The sequence below is a fragment of the Sinohyriopsis cumingii genome, chromosome 8, assembly GCF_028554795.1.
Source record: "Sinohyriopsis cumingii isolate HCF-2022 chromosome 8, ASM2855479v2, whole genome shotgun sequence".
NCBI lineage: Eukaryota > Metazoa > Mollusca > Bivalvia > Unionida > Unionidae > Sinohyriopsis > Sinohyriopsis cumingii.
The window spans coordinates 35,226,450-35,243,724 of NC_142968.1; the positions used below are offsets into that span (position 1 = coordinate 35,226,450).

Consider the following 17,275-nt stretch of genomic DNA (forward strand, 5'->3'; position numbering starts at 1 on the left):
AAATCCCAAACAGTCTTAAAAGTTCTAACACAAGTTGAAATATATGATGTTATAGTTGTTTCTAAACTTAGATTAAAGTGAAAATTAGTTCTAAAACATCTTATATTAGATTTTATTTGCAAATGATACTATGTTGCTAGTGGTGTTTTGAAATTATGCAATACTACTTTGTATTTTAAATTGTTTTATTCGAGTCTTTTCTACATAAAATTGTTCAGCAAGTGCCCCCTCCCCACCTCACCAGATGTCATCGAGTAGAATAACCGCCTTTCTTCTAAAATAATACATCTCCATAAACGTGATGACACGTTAATGTTTGGTAATGATTTATAAAGATGTTGCTAACTGTATGCGATTTAATTACGCAGATGAAACTTTAGACGAGTGGACGAAATGCCTTCTTCGTAAAGGAAGCGATAAATGTGCTGTCACATGATTTATCAGTCTTTGTCTGGTACCCTTATTTGTTCAAGGTTAATTTCCCTGTGTGTGTGTGTGTTAATGCAGAAAATCTAATTTTAGCCTATGTGATCCTGTTATGATCTTGACAATTATGTCCAGTTGTAATCATCAAAGAGAAGAACTCGACAAATGTGTGAAGCCCAAAAATTCTATCATAACATTGTTAAGCCCATTTTTTGACATAATTTAGTGTTACATGTAGTTTAGTCAACACTTCTTTTAGTAACAGAAACTTGAGAATTGGGAGACATATATCAACAATACAGATAATCTGATTACTTACCTTACGTCACGATATGAATTAATTATTGGTTTTGGATATATTTGAAAAAAAGTGGCCACTCGTGAAGGGAACATTTTCCATTGTTGTACTGATATGCTGGCCGCTGGTCGTGTTAGATTGGTGGCCGTTTTTGAGGGGTACTTTTGAATACAAACTCATCCGTGCCAAGGCCGTAAGAAGTAGGTGACCGCTGGTCAGGGGGGCCATTCAATAGGGGTCTACTGTGTGTGAGTGTGTGTGTGTGTGTGTATATATATATATATATATATATATATATATATATATATATATATATATATATATTCGTTCTACCAGTCACATGAATTACCTGAGAAGTTTGGATATAATGTAAATTCCCGACTCTTCCATGCATGGTATATGTGCCACATGGACCACATGCCTTCTGTTTTACCAGTCTGAATAAATGTCTGATACCAGCTAGTGGGTAAAATGTTTGGCACTAATGGCTGAAATTTGTCATCATGCAGCATAACCTCAAACCAATCTCTGAACTTCACCCAATTTCTCCGGTTTGGTGAAAATCCCCATGTTCCAATTACTGGATAAAGGAATACAAGATTCCCAAATGGTGCTTCTAGGAGTCCCTCAGAACCAATTCCATGCTTAATACTGATACCCTGAAGGGAATAGCCATTCACTTCAACAAGTTTGTCATATTTTTTATGCACAAGCTTCAACCATTTGTAAAAATATGGAGAAACTGTTAGATCATCCTCCAAAATTACAGCAATTTCTGAGCTGTTTGATTTTGGGGTCCAAGTATTCAACCACTGGCCATAAATTCCAACATGAAAAGTATGATTATGAACTATTTTAACTCCATGTTTAAACTGAAATTCATTGGCAATTCTAAAGGTATTCTCATCAATTTGACCATCTTTTGATCTGTCTATCCATATATCAAGCACTACCCTTTCACCAAAATAAAATGCCACATTTAATGACCCAAGTAGTCTAAATAGAGAATCTGCACGATTAAAGACTATAACAATGATCCTTAAGTCCATTGACTCATCCTGGATGTGTGGCTTTCTGTAGCTCTGCTGAGTTGTGTATTTGTACAGGTCTTGTTGCTGTAGCATCGTCCTTCTCCATACTTTATCTGGCTCACTCACAAAATAGTTGGAGAACTTGTGGTACAAAGGTAGCACCAGAAAAAAGAAAACCATCAGAAGGATCAATACTTGGACTGAGGAATTCTTCATGATACAGATTCACTCCTCCTCAATCTGTCCAGCTATGCCTTCTGCAAGAAAATTTAAATGACTATATAACAAAAGCAAAATTATGCAAAATATCAAATACAGTGTCTTCAAAAACAAAATGTGATCTCTACGTTAATATAATAAGGAATGAAATTCACCTTCAAATGCTTAGCAAAAAATATGTGTGTGTGTGTATATATACACACACACACACACACACACACACACACACACACACACACACACACTGTACAAGGAAGATAATGATTAGTTGTGTATTCGTTAGACAAAATTTTTCCCATATTAAACCATTTGCAAGAGCTTCTTGCTACACAGATCTACATGTAAACACTGTTTGTGCAAGGCATTATGCCTATGAAGGCATGTTCTGTCAGTTCCAGAAATGTATTATCTCCCATTCATATTCTCAATTTTAATCAAAGGATTACAAATTTATTTGAATTATCTTCTCCGTAAATTTAGTTTGCTTGAGAAATTTATGTAAAGTAATCCAAAGTAAAGTAATAAATAAAATTAAACAAAATTAAATTGCGTAAGAATTTCAATTAACTTTAGTATATGCATATATGTACTGTAACAACAAAACCTAGCTTGGAACACCACTGTTTGGGGAGTCAATCTGTCATTTCAGACCAGATTCTTAAGGGAAACCTCTGTCGACAGACCACTCGTTCTGAGCTGGACTGGTCTCTAGACATGTTCTACTGCAGTTTTATGGTTTTTTCTTTGAACTGCTTCATAGTCTTACCAATAGTCACAATTCTACTTATTTACATATCGAGCTTTCATGAAAGTGGGAATACCTAGGCAAATGATATGAGCATTGCTGGGAATCAGGAACTATCTCTATGTGTCATTGGTATTGCCTGAATATTATTATCATTTCATTCTTCTGAGTTTCTTAAGAACAATTTACATGTAATATTTATCAAACATCTTGCAATACATGAATTTTGATGTCAAATATGATCAGAAATGGTATAGGCAGTATCATCAATACATGGACTGTCTCACTAGGTTGAAAACGTTTACATTTATTAATTTTCATGTTTGGATAACCAGTATTTGAAAGTGAATGTTGATACAGTGAAAATTAGTGATAAAAATAAGTGCCTAGATACACAATTGTGCAAGTCACACTGCAAACAACAAAGAACTTGATATGCCATAGCATAATGCACCTGCAGTTCAGGGTCTATGTGGTTTGTTAAATTGATTACTCATAATAAACTGCACAGATCCAAATCTGCTGGCACATTATGCAATGGCATATCTGGGTCTGTGCAGTTTGCAATTGGACTCATCTTATAAGCAAGTATATACGGTACTGTTTATTGGAGCCATAACAAGTTACCACATTACACGAAGGGATGTTCTAACAAAATGAGGTATTATAATGAATCAGAACAAAATGAGTCCACTGAAGGAATTGATGATCTAATGGTCAAAATGAATTTCATAGGAATTCATAAAGTCCATTTTTGCTTCTGGTCTGTTTTAATTACTGGTAAAAAATCCAACATACCAAATTAAGATGCTCACAAGATAAAAGTGCAGCATAAAAATCTCTGTCATAATTTTTGACTCTGACCTTAATTATCATGAAAGAAGACAGTGAACTTTCCTCAGCCATTGTGAAGATATATCTAAATGCTAAGTTTGACTGAATTCATAATAATCTATTCACAATTATGCTATAATACTCAGAATACAGATAACAACTTAGATCATATACGTCACATTAAAACTTGATATAAGTGACTTTGACATTAAACAGTACCAGTTCAACAGTATTTTATAATGATAGGGTTTTGTATGTAAGCGAGTTCTGATATCTAGTTTATAACCCATAACAGTTATATATAAAGTACTTAAGTTGTAGGGATAATACAGGATCTAAAATTTGTTCTTTAATAATCATTGTAAGTGATGTAAAGGATTGCTATCTTTGTTTCGTAGGTTAAACTGATAAACAATTTTTCATCAGTTTTACCCATCCATTTGGTAATATTAAACTCGTCAGATGAGCAAACCAGCAATAATAAGTATATTTTTTTAAGTTGTTGGTTGCAGAATGCAGCATATTCTGCTTTGAAGAATCAGTATAAAATGGAAGGTCTACAATAAAAGTAAACATATATCTAGTTCCTGAGAAAATGTGTCACATAGATATGTATATTTGGGTCACAAGTAGCAAACAGTGGCTGGACAAGTACATGAAGTACTACTAACAATGCTGTGTATATTTCACTGTGTGGGAACATGTTAAGCAAACAATTTAAACGTTACAGTGTGGAAGAAAAATAATTAGCATTTCTTGCATTTGTTTTAAATAATGGAATGAAACCAACTAATACTTACATGTGATTTCTTTTCCCTTTTGTTTGTTTAAATGCAGTGTCTATCTCTCTCATTAAAATTACTATGATTAAACTTTGTCGAAGTTTTTAAAGCACCTAAATACTCTCACGATTCTTTCCTCGGAAATTTATCTTTCATTTCTCACAATACACATATGCAAATGTGTGTCAACTGGTGCATCTTTCAATATTAAATGGCATTGTGCACAACCTAAAAAGAGTATTCCAGATTGTGTGCTGTAGCTGAGTCAACCAGTATAATTTCCATGTGATGCAGCCGACATCCATTATTACATAATTATACTGCTGTGACTTTCTAACTGGGTCAATAAAACTTAATCTATCCACTACAAACCACAATGGTGATAATCCATAACAAACATTAATCTGGTCCATGACATAAAGAGTGTGAAAGGAATAACCTCCACCGTGGGAATGTGTATTGTCCATAATCCATGATGCACATAATGTATGGTCAGTAAACTAAAAAAGAAAACCACACATTCCTTACCAAAAACTAATTTCATATCCACTCGTCTGCTTCAGGTCTTCAATTTATCTGTTAAAAAAAAGTCAAATTTAAGCAATTCATGAAAGGAGTAAATTCCACATTATATATAATTCAGTATTATGTAATCTTTTGCAAGGCTGGGGAATCAGACAAGATACAGTACCTACCATGGAAACTGCTTTGGAATAGTGTTTTCCAATGGAATCAAATTGTACACTTGTGTCACAAATGTAAACAAGTTCAGTGTAATCTGACATGCGACTCAAATAAAACTACAAATTCTTTAAGACATCAAAAATATTTTTTCATTTAATAAAAAAAGATGCACATGTCCATAAAGATATTATGATACATAATGCAACATGCATGTATGGCAAAGCCAGTATGTTTCCAATGCATCTCTGTCAACTTTCATGGACACATGGTTGTACCTGTATTGGCCATAAGCATGCTGGCTTTTTAAGTTCTAAGATAGCAATGTTCTGTGATTAAACATCGAGTCCACTATCTCACAATCTAAATTACCTTCTCCACATTTCCAACTTTTTTATTAAAGTTAAAAAATTTAATGACCTAATTTCCTCTTTAGCAGGCTAACATATAAACTGTCACTGTCCCTATGATATCTGTCAACAGATAGCAAGAGACTTGAAGAAAGTATAAAGTTTACATGAAGTGTTGAGCACCTCCAGCTAGAGGCGAAAATTTTTTAAAAATTCTTCCCTGCACAGTGTAACTGTTAGTAATCTTGAGAGTTAGTCTAATGCCAGCAGCTTCAAACTCCAGTAGTTGCGAGTTTATTCCCATGTAGTTAAAGCTTTCATCAAAGAAAATGAGTTCCTACACACAGAACAAGAAGAACAACAAATCCAGTTTCTCATCGACCTATGTGGCTACAGGTGAAAAACTGAGTTATATAGATTGTGGTTAACTGTAAGCATGTGACATCATAAGGTATTTCCTCATAAACATTAATCCCCTGACATAAAGAAGCAAATTTTGTTTGCTTTTTTTGTGGGGTTTAATGCCATTTTTCAGCACATGATAGGCTACACATGACAGCCAGTATATTTCTGGTGGAGGAAGAAACTGTGAAGACCCAAGTAAGAACATCTGCCAACAGGAAACTACTAGCAAGCTTTCTCACATACACACATTGTTTGAGCTGAGACCTGAAGTTGTGAAGGCAACATTGACATGTATGATTGATCAGACCCCTTTACCACCGGGGGACCAAAGAAGCACATTTGGTAAAGCTGACTATATAAACAAGTGCCAAGGACATACCACAGTAGCTGACCCATGTTGGTCTGATGATAGGATTCAAACCACACCCTTACGGTCCCAAGTCCAGCATGCTAACCACTGAGCCTTTGTGGCCCTCCTGTGAGGAGAAAGTTATTATCATCACCAAATCTTACTGATTATGACACCTTTTAAAAAAAATAAGGCTTTATCACTTGAGAAGTAATATGCTTAAAGAGACAGATGGTGTAACAAACAAATGGCTCAAAATACAAACCTCAATCAAGCAAGCAAATGCAGTCAAATTGACCTTGTTATGGCTGAGTTATCTTGGTGTATTAGTGCATCCAATTACCAAGTTTTACATGTAGGTAAAACAGTGTCAAAGATATTGAGAGCATAAGGAACAGATAGTGCAAAACAAAAACATTGTCCAAGTATGTAAATTAGGTCCGACTGATCTAGTTTCAGTATGGTCAAGTTATTAATGTTGATGCAATCACATGTCAATTTTCATGTGGTTGTGAAATATAGCCCATGTCACTTAAGAGTGAAAATGAGTCACAAGGACATACTCATGGTATGAACGAGTTTAGCCTAAATTACACCAATAGCTAATTTTTACAAGTGCTGATCAAATATTACACAAATATTACAGGTGTAACAAACAAGTAGCAGAAATTACATGTCACTCATTTGCACATTGGGTGACCAAGTTTTTATTTTATATGACTAAGTTACTGTTACTGAGATACATTAGTGTACCAATTTTTCTGAGTGAATTTGAAAAAGTGTCCAAAAAAAATGTGGCCAGAATGAACAAATGACTGAAAATATAAATGACACTCCAGTGGGATAAGAAGTGACCTAGTCTGAATATGGACATTTCTTGCAATGCATCCATTTTTTTCTCGAGTACAGCTGGAAAAGGTGTAACAAATGAATGGTTAAAAATACTCTTCACTAAATTACATAAATTAGAAAATAGTGACCACGTTTTACTATGACTTAGTTTCTTTTGCATGTGTGTGTGTGTGTGTGATTTGGATTTTTAATGTAGCTTTAATTTTTCAGTCATATCACTACGATGTCTGCTGTGTGATAGTTTATAGTGATGTCTAGCACTGGGGCATTATGCCGCAGACATGCAGCATGATGTCCCACCCAGTCACATTATCCTGACACCAGGCCGACCAGTCCTAACACTAACCTCTTAATGCTGAGCGCCAAGCGAGGCAGCTGTTAGTACATTATTTGTAAGTCATTGGTATGACTCGACTGGGGATCGTACCCACAACCTCCCGCAGCCGAGGCGGACGTTCTATCCACTAGGCCACCGGATCGGTTTTTAGTGAGATGCACCTACAAACCAACAATTGTGAATGCTGGTAAACTGGTTGAAAATAATGATGGCTTAATGAACCAAAGGCTGAAAATTTCAAAGCAATTAATGAGCAATAATTAAGTCTCTGTGACATACATGTAACATAGATGACTTAATCCTGTTGAGATGCATTCACATAACAATTTTCATTAGCCTATATTAATTGGGTTAAGATGAATTAAAGATGTAACAAACAAATAGCTGAAAATAGAAACCTTGCTTACACATGCCAATTAAGTCAAGCTGACCTACTCTGGTATTGCTGAATCAATCCTGCTGCATCAAGTGGTATCCACATATCAATTCCCATGAGTAGGTGAAAAAAGAACACAATATGTTGAAAGCAAAAAACAAATGGCTGAAAATACCAAAGTAAATCATGAATACTGAGGTAATAGTGGCCTAGTATTGATATGGCCACGTTACCCCTCCTGAGATGCTGAACCACAAACAAATTTGCTCTCGTGTAGGTGAAATTATTTCCAAGATCTTTGTTGATGATAACATCTGATCAAGCCACAGTAATAGATGTCATTCATTTTCAAAATTTTACAGCTGTCTTACGTGAATAAACAGGACACAAGACCACAAAGAAGTAACCTTCTATCAAAACACTTATTTGAATTTATCATGGATTGTTAGGACACGTATGTCACAATGCATAGGGTAACTGGATTATTGAAAAACTGCGCTCCAGGTGATTGACACACTACACAATATGGGGTAATCTGACACACTACATTAATTTAGTACACAGAGAGGTTAATATTGAGAATGACCTGTTTGGGTCTTCAGACAATTGTCAGATTAATACACAAGTACCACCACCCCATGTGCAATGTAGATTGAATAAAGTATATTACAGGGACATTAAAGAATCAAACATTTTACTGGAACTGTTGATGAACCTATATACCAGAAATCTGGTAGGAAAATGGATGAAAATATTTTAGCTTTTTGATTTCATTCATATTCTGAGCAAATTACGGGGTAATTGATCGAGCTGGATGAAAAGTGGATAAGAAATACGGCTTCCAAGTCCTGTCAGTCTGATACAAGAACTCCTCGTTAATATGCATGTATTTCACTCTTATTCATACTCATCCAAGAGCTTGACATACATATGTATCAAGATGGATCAAAACGGGATCGGAGACAAGGCCTATTTAGTCATAACAAGCTCAGCCAATCAGATGTAACATAACCTCATTAATATACAACATATTATCATTCATCATCAAACTAATCTGAGATCTTGATGACATAAATATACAATTCAAGATTCAATCAAAATTACATCAGAAATATGGCATCTATAGTGGTAACAAGGTCATCTAATTTGATGCAAGACCAACTCATTAATATTTGTGGATCTCAGTAACGATTGCATTTATCTAAGATTTTGAAGAGAACAGCCCAAGTTTTACTGAAATCAGACAAGAAATATAATCCCCAGAGTGGTAACATACACATGTTTACAGTCATGGTCAACAGATGCTACAGGCAGGGTCATACCACAAGCTCACTTGACTTTAAGACAGGTGAACTAAAAGTCATCGCACAGGTATATTTTTTCTATGGCTACATTTACTGCATTCTGTATATTAAACACCTTCAGAATAACACAGAAACTGAAACTGACAGCTACAGCTAAATTTTTCATTATAAATTATATATTGGAAAGCCTACCCATATTTCCTCCCTTGTATATTTTGAACTGCACTTCTTGTTACCATGATCTCCTCAAACAACATGAAAATCAGTCAGCTAAGCTCATCCTTTGTATTGGAAGGGTCAAATATACTGTAATGTATATCCTGGAAAGAGAAGAAAAAAAACATAGCATGATAATTTGCTCAATACAGTGGACCATTCAGTAAAAGTATCACACTCAAAGGTAAGTTCAGATAGTTGAGGGAAGAAGAAAGAAAAGGCAGGTAGAGTCAGGAACAGTAAGTATATAGTCAATATAAGTTATCTACAGCCTGAATGTCCAGCCAAAGAATTGCAGGATTTTGCTCCAACCCTACTGAAAACTACTAAAATGCTTGAAGATAATGTCTAATTAAATGAGTCTGCCTGAGAGCATGAGTGTATAACAGAATGCCTGTCTCTGCTTTGTTATTTCACTCACATGTATCAACAGTGTTCATGAATAGGTTACGGAACTATAAAACAAAGACTGAAAGCCTCAAAGCTACAGCTGATACTGGAACAGGCTTTGTTCAAACTGACCAATACATGTACATGTATCTCGATTTTCCACCAATTTGGGTTTAATAAAAATGATGTAAATCAGGAAATATTTAAATATGGATAAGAAACATTTTTCTAAATATTCCCCAATAAGAACCACCTTGCACATAAAAGTCTTTATAGCCGACTAAACCATCATACACTGTTTCACCTATGAACTAAAACAGTTTTTGAACTGTACTAATCAGAGATGATATATCTAATGTCAAGTGTTTACAAATTATGAAAAAGATCATACACTTTTAAAACATTTGACTGCCACAACAGTGAAATGTTCAAACCCAGAACAAAGCCTTTAGCATTCAAACTATTACCATATGTCTCTAAGGGTTCACAAGAACTTCAACCTCAGTGATGTAATTCTGTATCAATATACTAGTACAAACTGGTACACTACAGTGCTACAAACTGTATTAGTACAAGTCTTCCATGTGAGTATATTAACCCTATTAGTTAAATATTCTCAGCATGTTTTTTAATGCTTTCTAATTTCATGGACTTTGTTTTTTGTAATCATATCATTATATATGTTTTTATCTTATATGTGTTGTCTAATGTTGAGCTTCTAAAGAGTAGGCGCTATACAAAGTCCTCATTGGCATTATTATTATTATTATTAGTTTCACTGAATGTGGAACTATTTTTGATTACTCCAAAAAATTCTTGATAGCATGCAAGGACAATGTAGCAAGTCAAACACATGGGGTCATAATGTCAGACAGTAAATAACTTTTGAAAAAGTCTGAACCTGATCTTGCACTCGACGAAAGTCTACATATTGAATGGGACTGGCACTCTGTTAGCCATACAAAATTTCCAGGAATCCAAAATGAGACCATTTCTTCATGTTAACTGCTGAGTAATGAAACCAGTCTGATATTTTAAAAGAGTAATAAGTATTTCAAGATGGCCATCATATCAACCATACTGGATAAGCACCATATTTATTAAAGTTTATTAAAGACCAACTATTTGTAGATGTCATGAGAAGTTTTTGATGATGTTATTATAAGCATCCATTCAGGAAGAGCAGTGATAAAATTTTCATTGTGTCAACACTGGATGTCAGATTTGCATCACTTTTATTTAGAATCAAACAGTGTTATGATTCCATGCTCTTAAACTAAGTAACAGAAAAATCAAAGCCAAAATGCTTCATAAAAATTCAACACATATTTGAAAAGGAACATGCAGTATTGTGAATTAAATCCCAAATATTTCTGAAAGTTCAATCAAGTCAAAAGGTAGAGAGTATTCAGAGTTAATTCCAAAATTGAATGTGATTATGTACCAATAGTCTTGAATCAGCTGATGTGCCAACAGTCTTGATTTATCACAATATGACCCAAAATATCTTGGAATAAATTCACAACAAAATTAAGTTCAGTCAATGAGTACTTTGTAAATCCGATTTAAATTAATGACTCCTCTTAAATAATATAACAGTAAACGATTCCAGACTGACATCAAAAGCAGGAATGAATAATGTTATGTATATATGATTTAATTTATTTAATTAAATTTAATTGTTTGTTTGTTAGTTTTTTTATAAAAATTAATTTCATTAAACACTACTGTATTATTGTAACTTTACTGAATGGAATAGTGTTCAGTTCTGGCTGTTTTTATGTTTTTTTAAGTAAACAACTACTAATAGAAACTTTGTATCTAATGCTGACCTAGTTCCTGACCTCGATTCAGAACCAGTAAGAATTGTAGTAAACAACATTTTTAAAAAATTCTTTCTCAGAATAAGATTCATATAGTGGAATCAAGGCTATACATGGAGTATGTAATATGTGATTATTGTTACAAACGAGTAGTTTTCCCAGAAGGATGAACTCTTGACCTCCATCCATCTGTTTCGCAATTTGTAGATAGATTTATTACTAATGTTTTGAGAAAGAATTGTCATTCTTGCCTTAGCACTAGAAAAGTTAAAGTGTTTTATGTTCTGACCAGTTTTGGGCTAATTATTTTATTTTCTTCAAATTATTTGGATTTCAAGATTGTTTTCCCTGGAAATCTTAGTGCTCGAAATTAATTCTTGGACAAAGACATTTATTGAAATTTACACAGAATTCAAAAACAGGAATATTGTTTTCTATGATTCAACTGAGAACTGTTGACACATCAGTACAACAATGACCACATCATATGTCATCGCCTTCCATTTTGGATTGCATTGGGGTTCAAACTCAGTTTCATTAGGACCTTTAATTACTAGGACTTTTATTTTTGTTATTCTTGGATTATTTTGGATTTGATTCTTAAACATTAAGTTCTTTTTCTCATTTTTACCTTGTTTTTCCAGGGAAATAAAGTATTTGTTAAATTTTACAAAGCTTGTTGTCTTCACTTTTTCTTGTTACTTTTGTAAGAGCCTAAACATGTAACAATAATCTTGTTGATCTAAACCTTGATTACACCTCCACCTGACCAATGTCACAATTACCTTTCCTGACAAAACTAAATCATCTTAATAGAAAATTATCCCAAATTCTAAACAAATTCTTTTCCAGAACCTTCTAAGGTCATAATCAAGGCTAAGTCTTTAACTAAACCCCAAGTAAACATCTAATTATAACAAGTCAAAAAGCAGGTACCACCAAAACTCTATCCTCAATCATGGACAAAGGTCAAACACACAAAATAAATATACGTAACAACAGACACCATAAGTGTTTTGGTAAAGCACCATGTAGATATAACCATCCATCCATGAGGAGAAGCAATAACCCGATTCACCAATGTAGCCATGTTGGATGTCAGTATGCCTGTATATAGTATTTTACATCACTTCAGCACATGAGTGGCATGACATTTTCAAATTCACCCTTTTGGATGAATGATCAAGTCAATAATGTGTTTCTAACTTTCATGATGTGATTGACACAATACTTCCTCATTTCTGTAATTTTGTTCTAAATGAGAAATACTACTCTCCAAAAGTGGGTTTGATGTTCCGGAGTTTGGTTGTTGAGTTTTCATTCCACATACACCTAACCCTAAAAATCTCACGCACACATCAGAGTCCAAAACATACACCACACTATAAGCCAGTGTGCGAGTTCCTAAGTGACCTCTGAGAAATGAAGAAGAAGGTGTCATCCCCGCTAGACATTGAGAAGACCACAGAAGGGTGAGTGGGAAATAGCACTGCTATTCAATAGATTAAAACTCATTTTTTAATCATGTTGGGAATAATCATCAATAAACAGCCTTTCTAATGGGACTGTTTGGTTTCCGTATAAATTTCATTTTTTCCCCAAGAGGTTTCAATACATCATGCACATGTGAGCTTCATAGTGTACATGTACCTCCTAAACACTATTAAATCACTACTTTTTGCACAACAAAGAAAGATTCATTTTCTTTGAAAAAGTAGAGGCATTATTTTATATGAAAATGCCATCAACGCTGAAACTCAATTTTTTAAAATTGTTTTCTTAGTGAAATAATGAGGCCATGATTTCAGAAGAAAAAATAGCAAGCCTTCTGCTCATCTTTAAGAAAATCTCTGGGCACTAATTTTGGAATGTTAATTTCACTACAAAGTTTGGAACTTGCTTCTCCATAAGGAACAGTATCTATCAAAGAAAGCTTTGAATTCAGCAGGTAATCAGTTCACTTGGCTGCCTTGCTATCTTTAATTACATTTGTGAGTGACTGGGATAATTCAGATATTTTAATTGTTGCTTACACAATAATATTTATAAGTGTTCAAATGATCAATTGAAATGAACTGACCTGGCACATGAATTAATGGTCAATACTTCAGGCATCTTCTGTGGAATAAGTGGGATCCAACCCTGCCTCAATGTTATAAACGGGTTCATGAATTATCTGAGAATAAGCCAACGAGGGGTGGGTGGGTGTATTTTGCCTAGTTTGATAAACATGATGACTAATACAAGATTTGAAGTCAATATATGGAATCTTCCATTTTGAAATAGGTGAATGCAAGGCAAATTTGGTTATTATCTACCTTTTCATTACCCTTTGTACTAATGTTCAAAATAATTTCTCCAGATTGTGTGAAAACATGTTTTTGTAATATCAGGGATATTAATTGGCTGTCATATTTGAGATTTACAGGAGCAAGTTTTTCAATATTGAAAGAGAGTCTGAAAATATGATGGTAATTGCTTTGTGAAAGGTTTCAATGCAGTTCAAAGCTTTTAGTATGGCTGTAATTTCTTAGTAACAATATGGGACTTTATCTGGTACCTGAATTAAGATAATGCCACTGGTTAGATTGTCATGATACTCATGATGTTTGCTGTAGTTGCCATATTGGATGTAAGATTGGTACCAATTTCATTTAGGGTCAACTAGATTTCACAAGAAAACTTCTGGTGAAAACCCTATATTAATATGGCTTCATGTCCAGGTTATGCAGAGATAACAAAATCTTCAAGATGGCTACCATGGTGGCTATGCTGAATGTTCTTAGATCAGCACCATTTTAAATAAGGATAAAGTAAACATCATAAGTGAAAGCCCGGCATTGATATGACCATCTATCTATTCAGGAAGAAAAGCAATAACAAGATTTTCAAGATGGCTGCATGATTGCTATAACAGATGTCCATGTAACAGCACTGAAAGAAAAAATTAATGTCAGACCAAGACCTTGGGATGAATATCATGGAAAAAACAAATTTTTCAGCTAATAAACAGATGGACAATGCACAACAGGACATCTTATAAACTCTTTGGTTCTACAACCAGTAGAGCTAAAAATGAGGGTAGCAGTATATGGAATGTGTAGTACACACACTCTTCGTACATGTACAGCATAAGATAAATTAGTAAACTTTGATAAATTTTAGAGTCTACATCAGTACATGCAAATCAAGTAATAATGTACATGGAGATCAAACAGATATATACTCAATTCAAAGATAATTCATGCTCTATTGTATTGGAAGCCATGATAATTAATAATCCTGTGTACTGCATACTGGCTACTTCTTCATTAAACATTTTAGATCCTTCAAAAGTGGTCTTATGTAAGGCACCAGCTGCAAGAAAGACATGTAACAGGTGTGTGCATCCTAAGGGAAGTATTACATCACATTATTTATAAGCAGCTCAAATGTCCTTGGAAAGACTTGTTCTGACCACAGAATACACATTGTATATTAGTAACCTTGACCTGGTTGCCATCAGACCTGTCTAAATGCAGATAAATTTATGGTCAGGATACATGAATGTCACAAATGTGTTCTTTCTCCCTCAACATCAAGGAAGATTCTTGAGGAGAAACATTATTTGAATACATTTTTTTTAAAAAGGTACATGATAAATATATGTACAAAAATGGCATGCAATAGTTACACAAAATCAACTAACATTTTCTTCAAAACAACATCAAGAACAATGAAATTTAAGCCAAGTTATTAAGGTTTGTGTTGAAACTGCTGATTGATTCAGGATGAAGTCAATTAAAGTATATTTTGAATAAATTACAGGCGAATTCAGACCAAAAACCAGGCTGATTCGGACCATGTGAAGCATTATAAAGTTTTAACTTGGACTTGGATGTGACATTAATAATTGTTTCAAATGATACTTCTCATTATTTCCCATATATGTTCAGCATTTCAAACCTGCATTTAACAAAACAAAACCTAAATTTCATGAAAGGAAATGATCTTTTTTATATATAAATCAATTAAATAATTTAAGAATATTTACCTTGTACTGCCAATTTAATAGTGAAATATTTTCAAAGCAAGTCATTAATGTCTGTGCAAAATTGAAATAGTCTACTCAAACGTTTGAGAAATAATATAATAATAATGAATAAAAAATTTAAAACAGCATCCATTTAATAAACTTTTGTTCATATGTGTGTTTGTGTGTATGTGTGTGTGTGTATATATATATATATATATATAGAGAGAGAGAGAGAGAGAGAGAGAGAGAGAGAGAGAGAGAGCTGGGTACCACAAACAACTTTGTACCATGGTTTTTTCTTAACATACCATGATATGTACTGCAGTATACCACATTTATATTAGGGACTAACAATTTAATATTCTAGGGCTGGGGCCTGACACATTTTTTTACATTTATATTCGTCCACAGCAGAAAAAAATATTAGACTCTGACTTAATGCAAACTAACACTATATAATATCCATTATATTATCTAAAGAAAAAGAAATAAAATATTTCTACCCTAAAGAAAATAGCAGACCCATCACCATCAAAAATTAGATTGTCAGTATCTTAACGTTGATGAATTTGCCAAATGTCATAATTAATTGTTGTATTAATTGTAAATAAAAACTGAATAAAGTGAGATGACTGAGCCTGACATCCTGTGAGAGACATAGCACTGATATTAGTGAGCTAATTCACAAAAATAGAAAGTCTTAATGCTGAAGCCAGCAATTTCCTGTTTTCACTATCGACATAACAGGCAGGGTAACTCAAGAGTTCAATGCAAACACACATAATTTAGAAAGTATGAAAAATTCAAACAAAAGACAAATGCTTTCCTAAAAATCTTGGGATAAATTGTCAGTCTTACAGAGAAACGAAAATATGCTGTTGATAATAAAATTACTTGGGAATATCCATACATTCCATGCTGACAGAAAATACCAAAGTAGAAGTACCATAGGAAATAAATAACATGCCATACCAGTAATATCATGCATATACACATATATACACATACATAGATGTGTGTGTGTGTGTGTGTGTGTGTGTATGTGTGTGCATATATATATATATATATATATATATATATATATATATATATATATATATATATATATATATATATTTCTCTGAGTATGTTAATGCTTTTGTCAGATTTATGTAGAATTTATCTTGATCCTGTAGACTGTACAATATACTAATAGTTAGGGCTTGGTAACTTGAAAAGTTTTGTACCATGGTACTTAATGTACCACAATATACCAATATTATAATAGTGACCAACAATTCATTCTTCTGGGGCAAGGGCCTGACACTTTTTTTCCCATTGTTATCATTGAATAGCACAAAACAATATCTTGCTACAGTTGACAGCAAAATGACCCCACATTATACCCAATTTTTTAAATTTTAAATTAATTATCTTAAGATAAAAAGAAAATATTTCAGCTCAAAAGATTATCACTGCACATGCACATCCCTGCCATTAAATGGTCAGTACCTTACAGAAGATGACTTCACTATGTGTATGTTAACTGTTGTAAATAATGTACTCTAAAAATAGCAACTAAAGTGGGATGATTAAGCTTACACAATATCTAATACTGTGAAAGGTAACATGCTGATATTAGAGAGCTAATCAATAAAAACAGGTAGCGCTGATACTGAATCCCACCATTTACTAGCTCACTATAGCCCACTTCAATAAGTGCATCTTGAAATTAGGTCCCTGTCATGCTCTCCACCAACAAAGATAATAAAAGTATAAATCCTTCAGTAAGCAATTCCCAACAATGGCTTCTAGTGTACCAGGTTCAAGCAGAAAAAGCATTACTGGTCTGTTTGTTCAAAT

The 17,275-nt window shown here is 33.7% G+C and overlaps 1 protein-coding gene across 2 annotated transcripts in view; it reads right to left on the reverse strand.

Moving 5' to 3' along the window:
* The window catches only part of LOC149793285 (uncharacterized), a 124,153-nt gene that overhangs the window by 4,158 nt on the left and 102,720 nt on the right, over positions 1–17,275 (reverse strand). For both annotated transcript variants that reach the window (XM_089966343.1, XM_089966344.1), the window contains 3 exons: positions 9,182–9,309; positions 4,864–4,911; positions 1,074–2,012 (listed from right to left, as the gene is read on the reverse strand). In XM_089966343.1, the coding sequence (XP_089822469.1) occupies positions 1,074–1,971 (898 nt within the window). In that variant the 5' untranslated portion in view covers positions 1,972–2,012; positions 4,864–4,911; positions 9,182–9,309. The remainder of the gene's footprint in view (positions 1–1,073; positions 2,013–4,863; positions 4,912–9,181; positions 9,310–17,275) is intronic.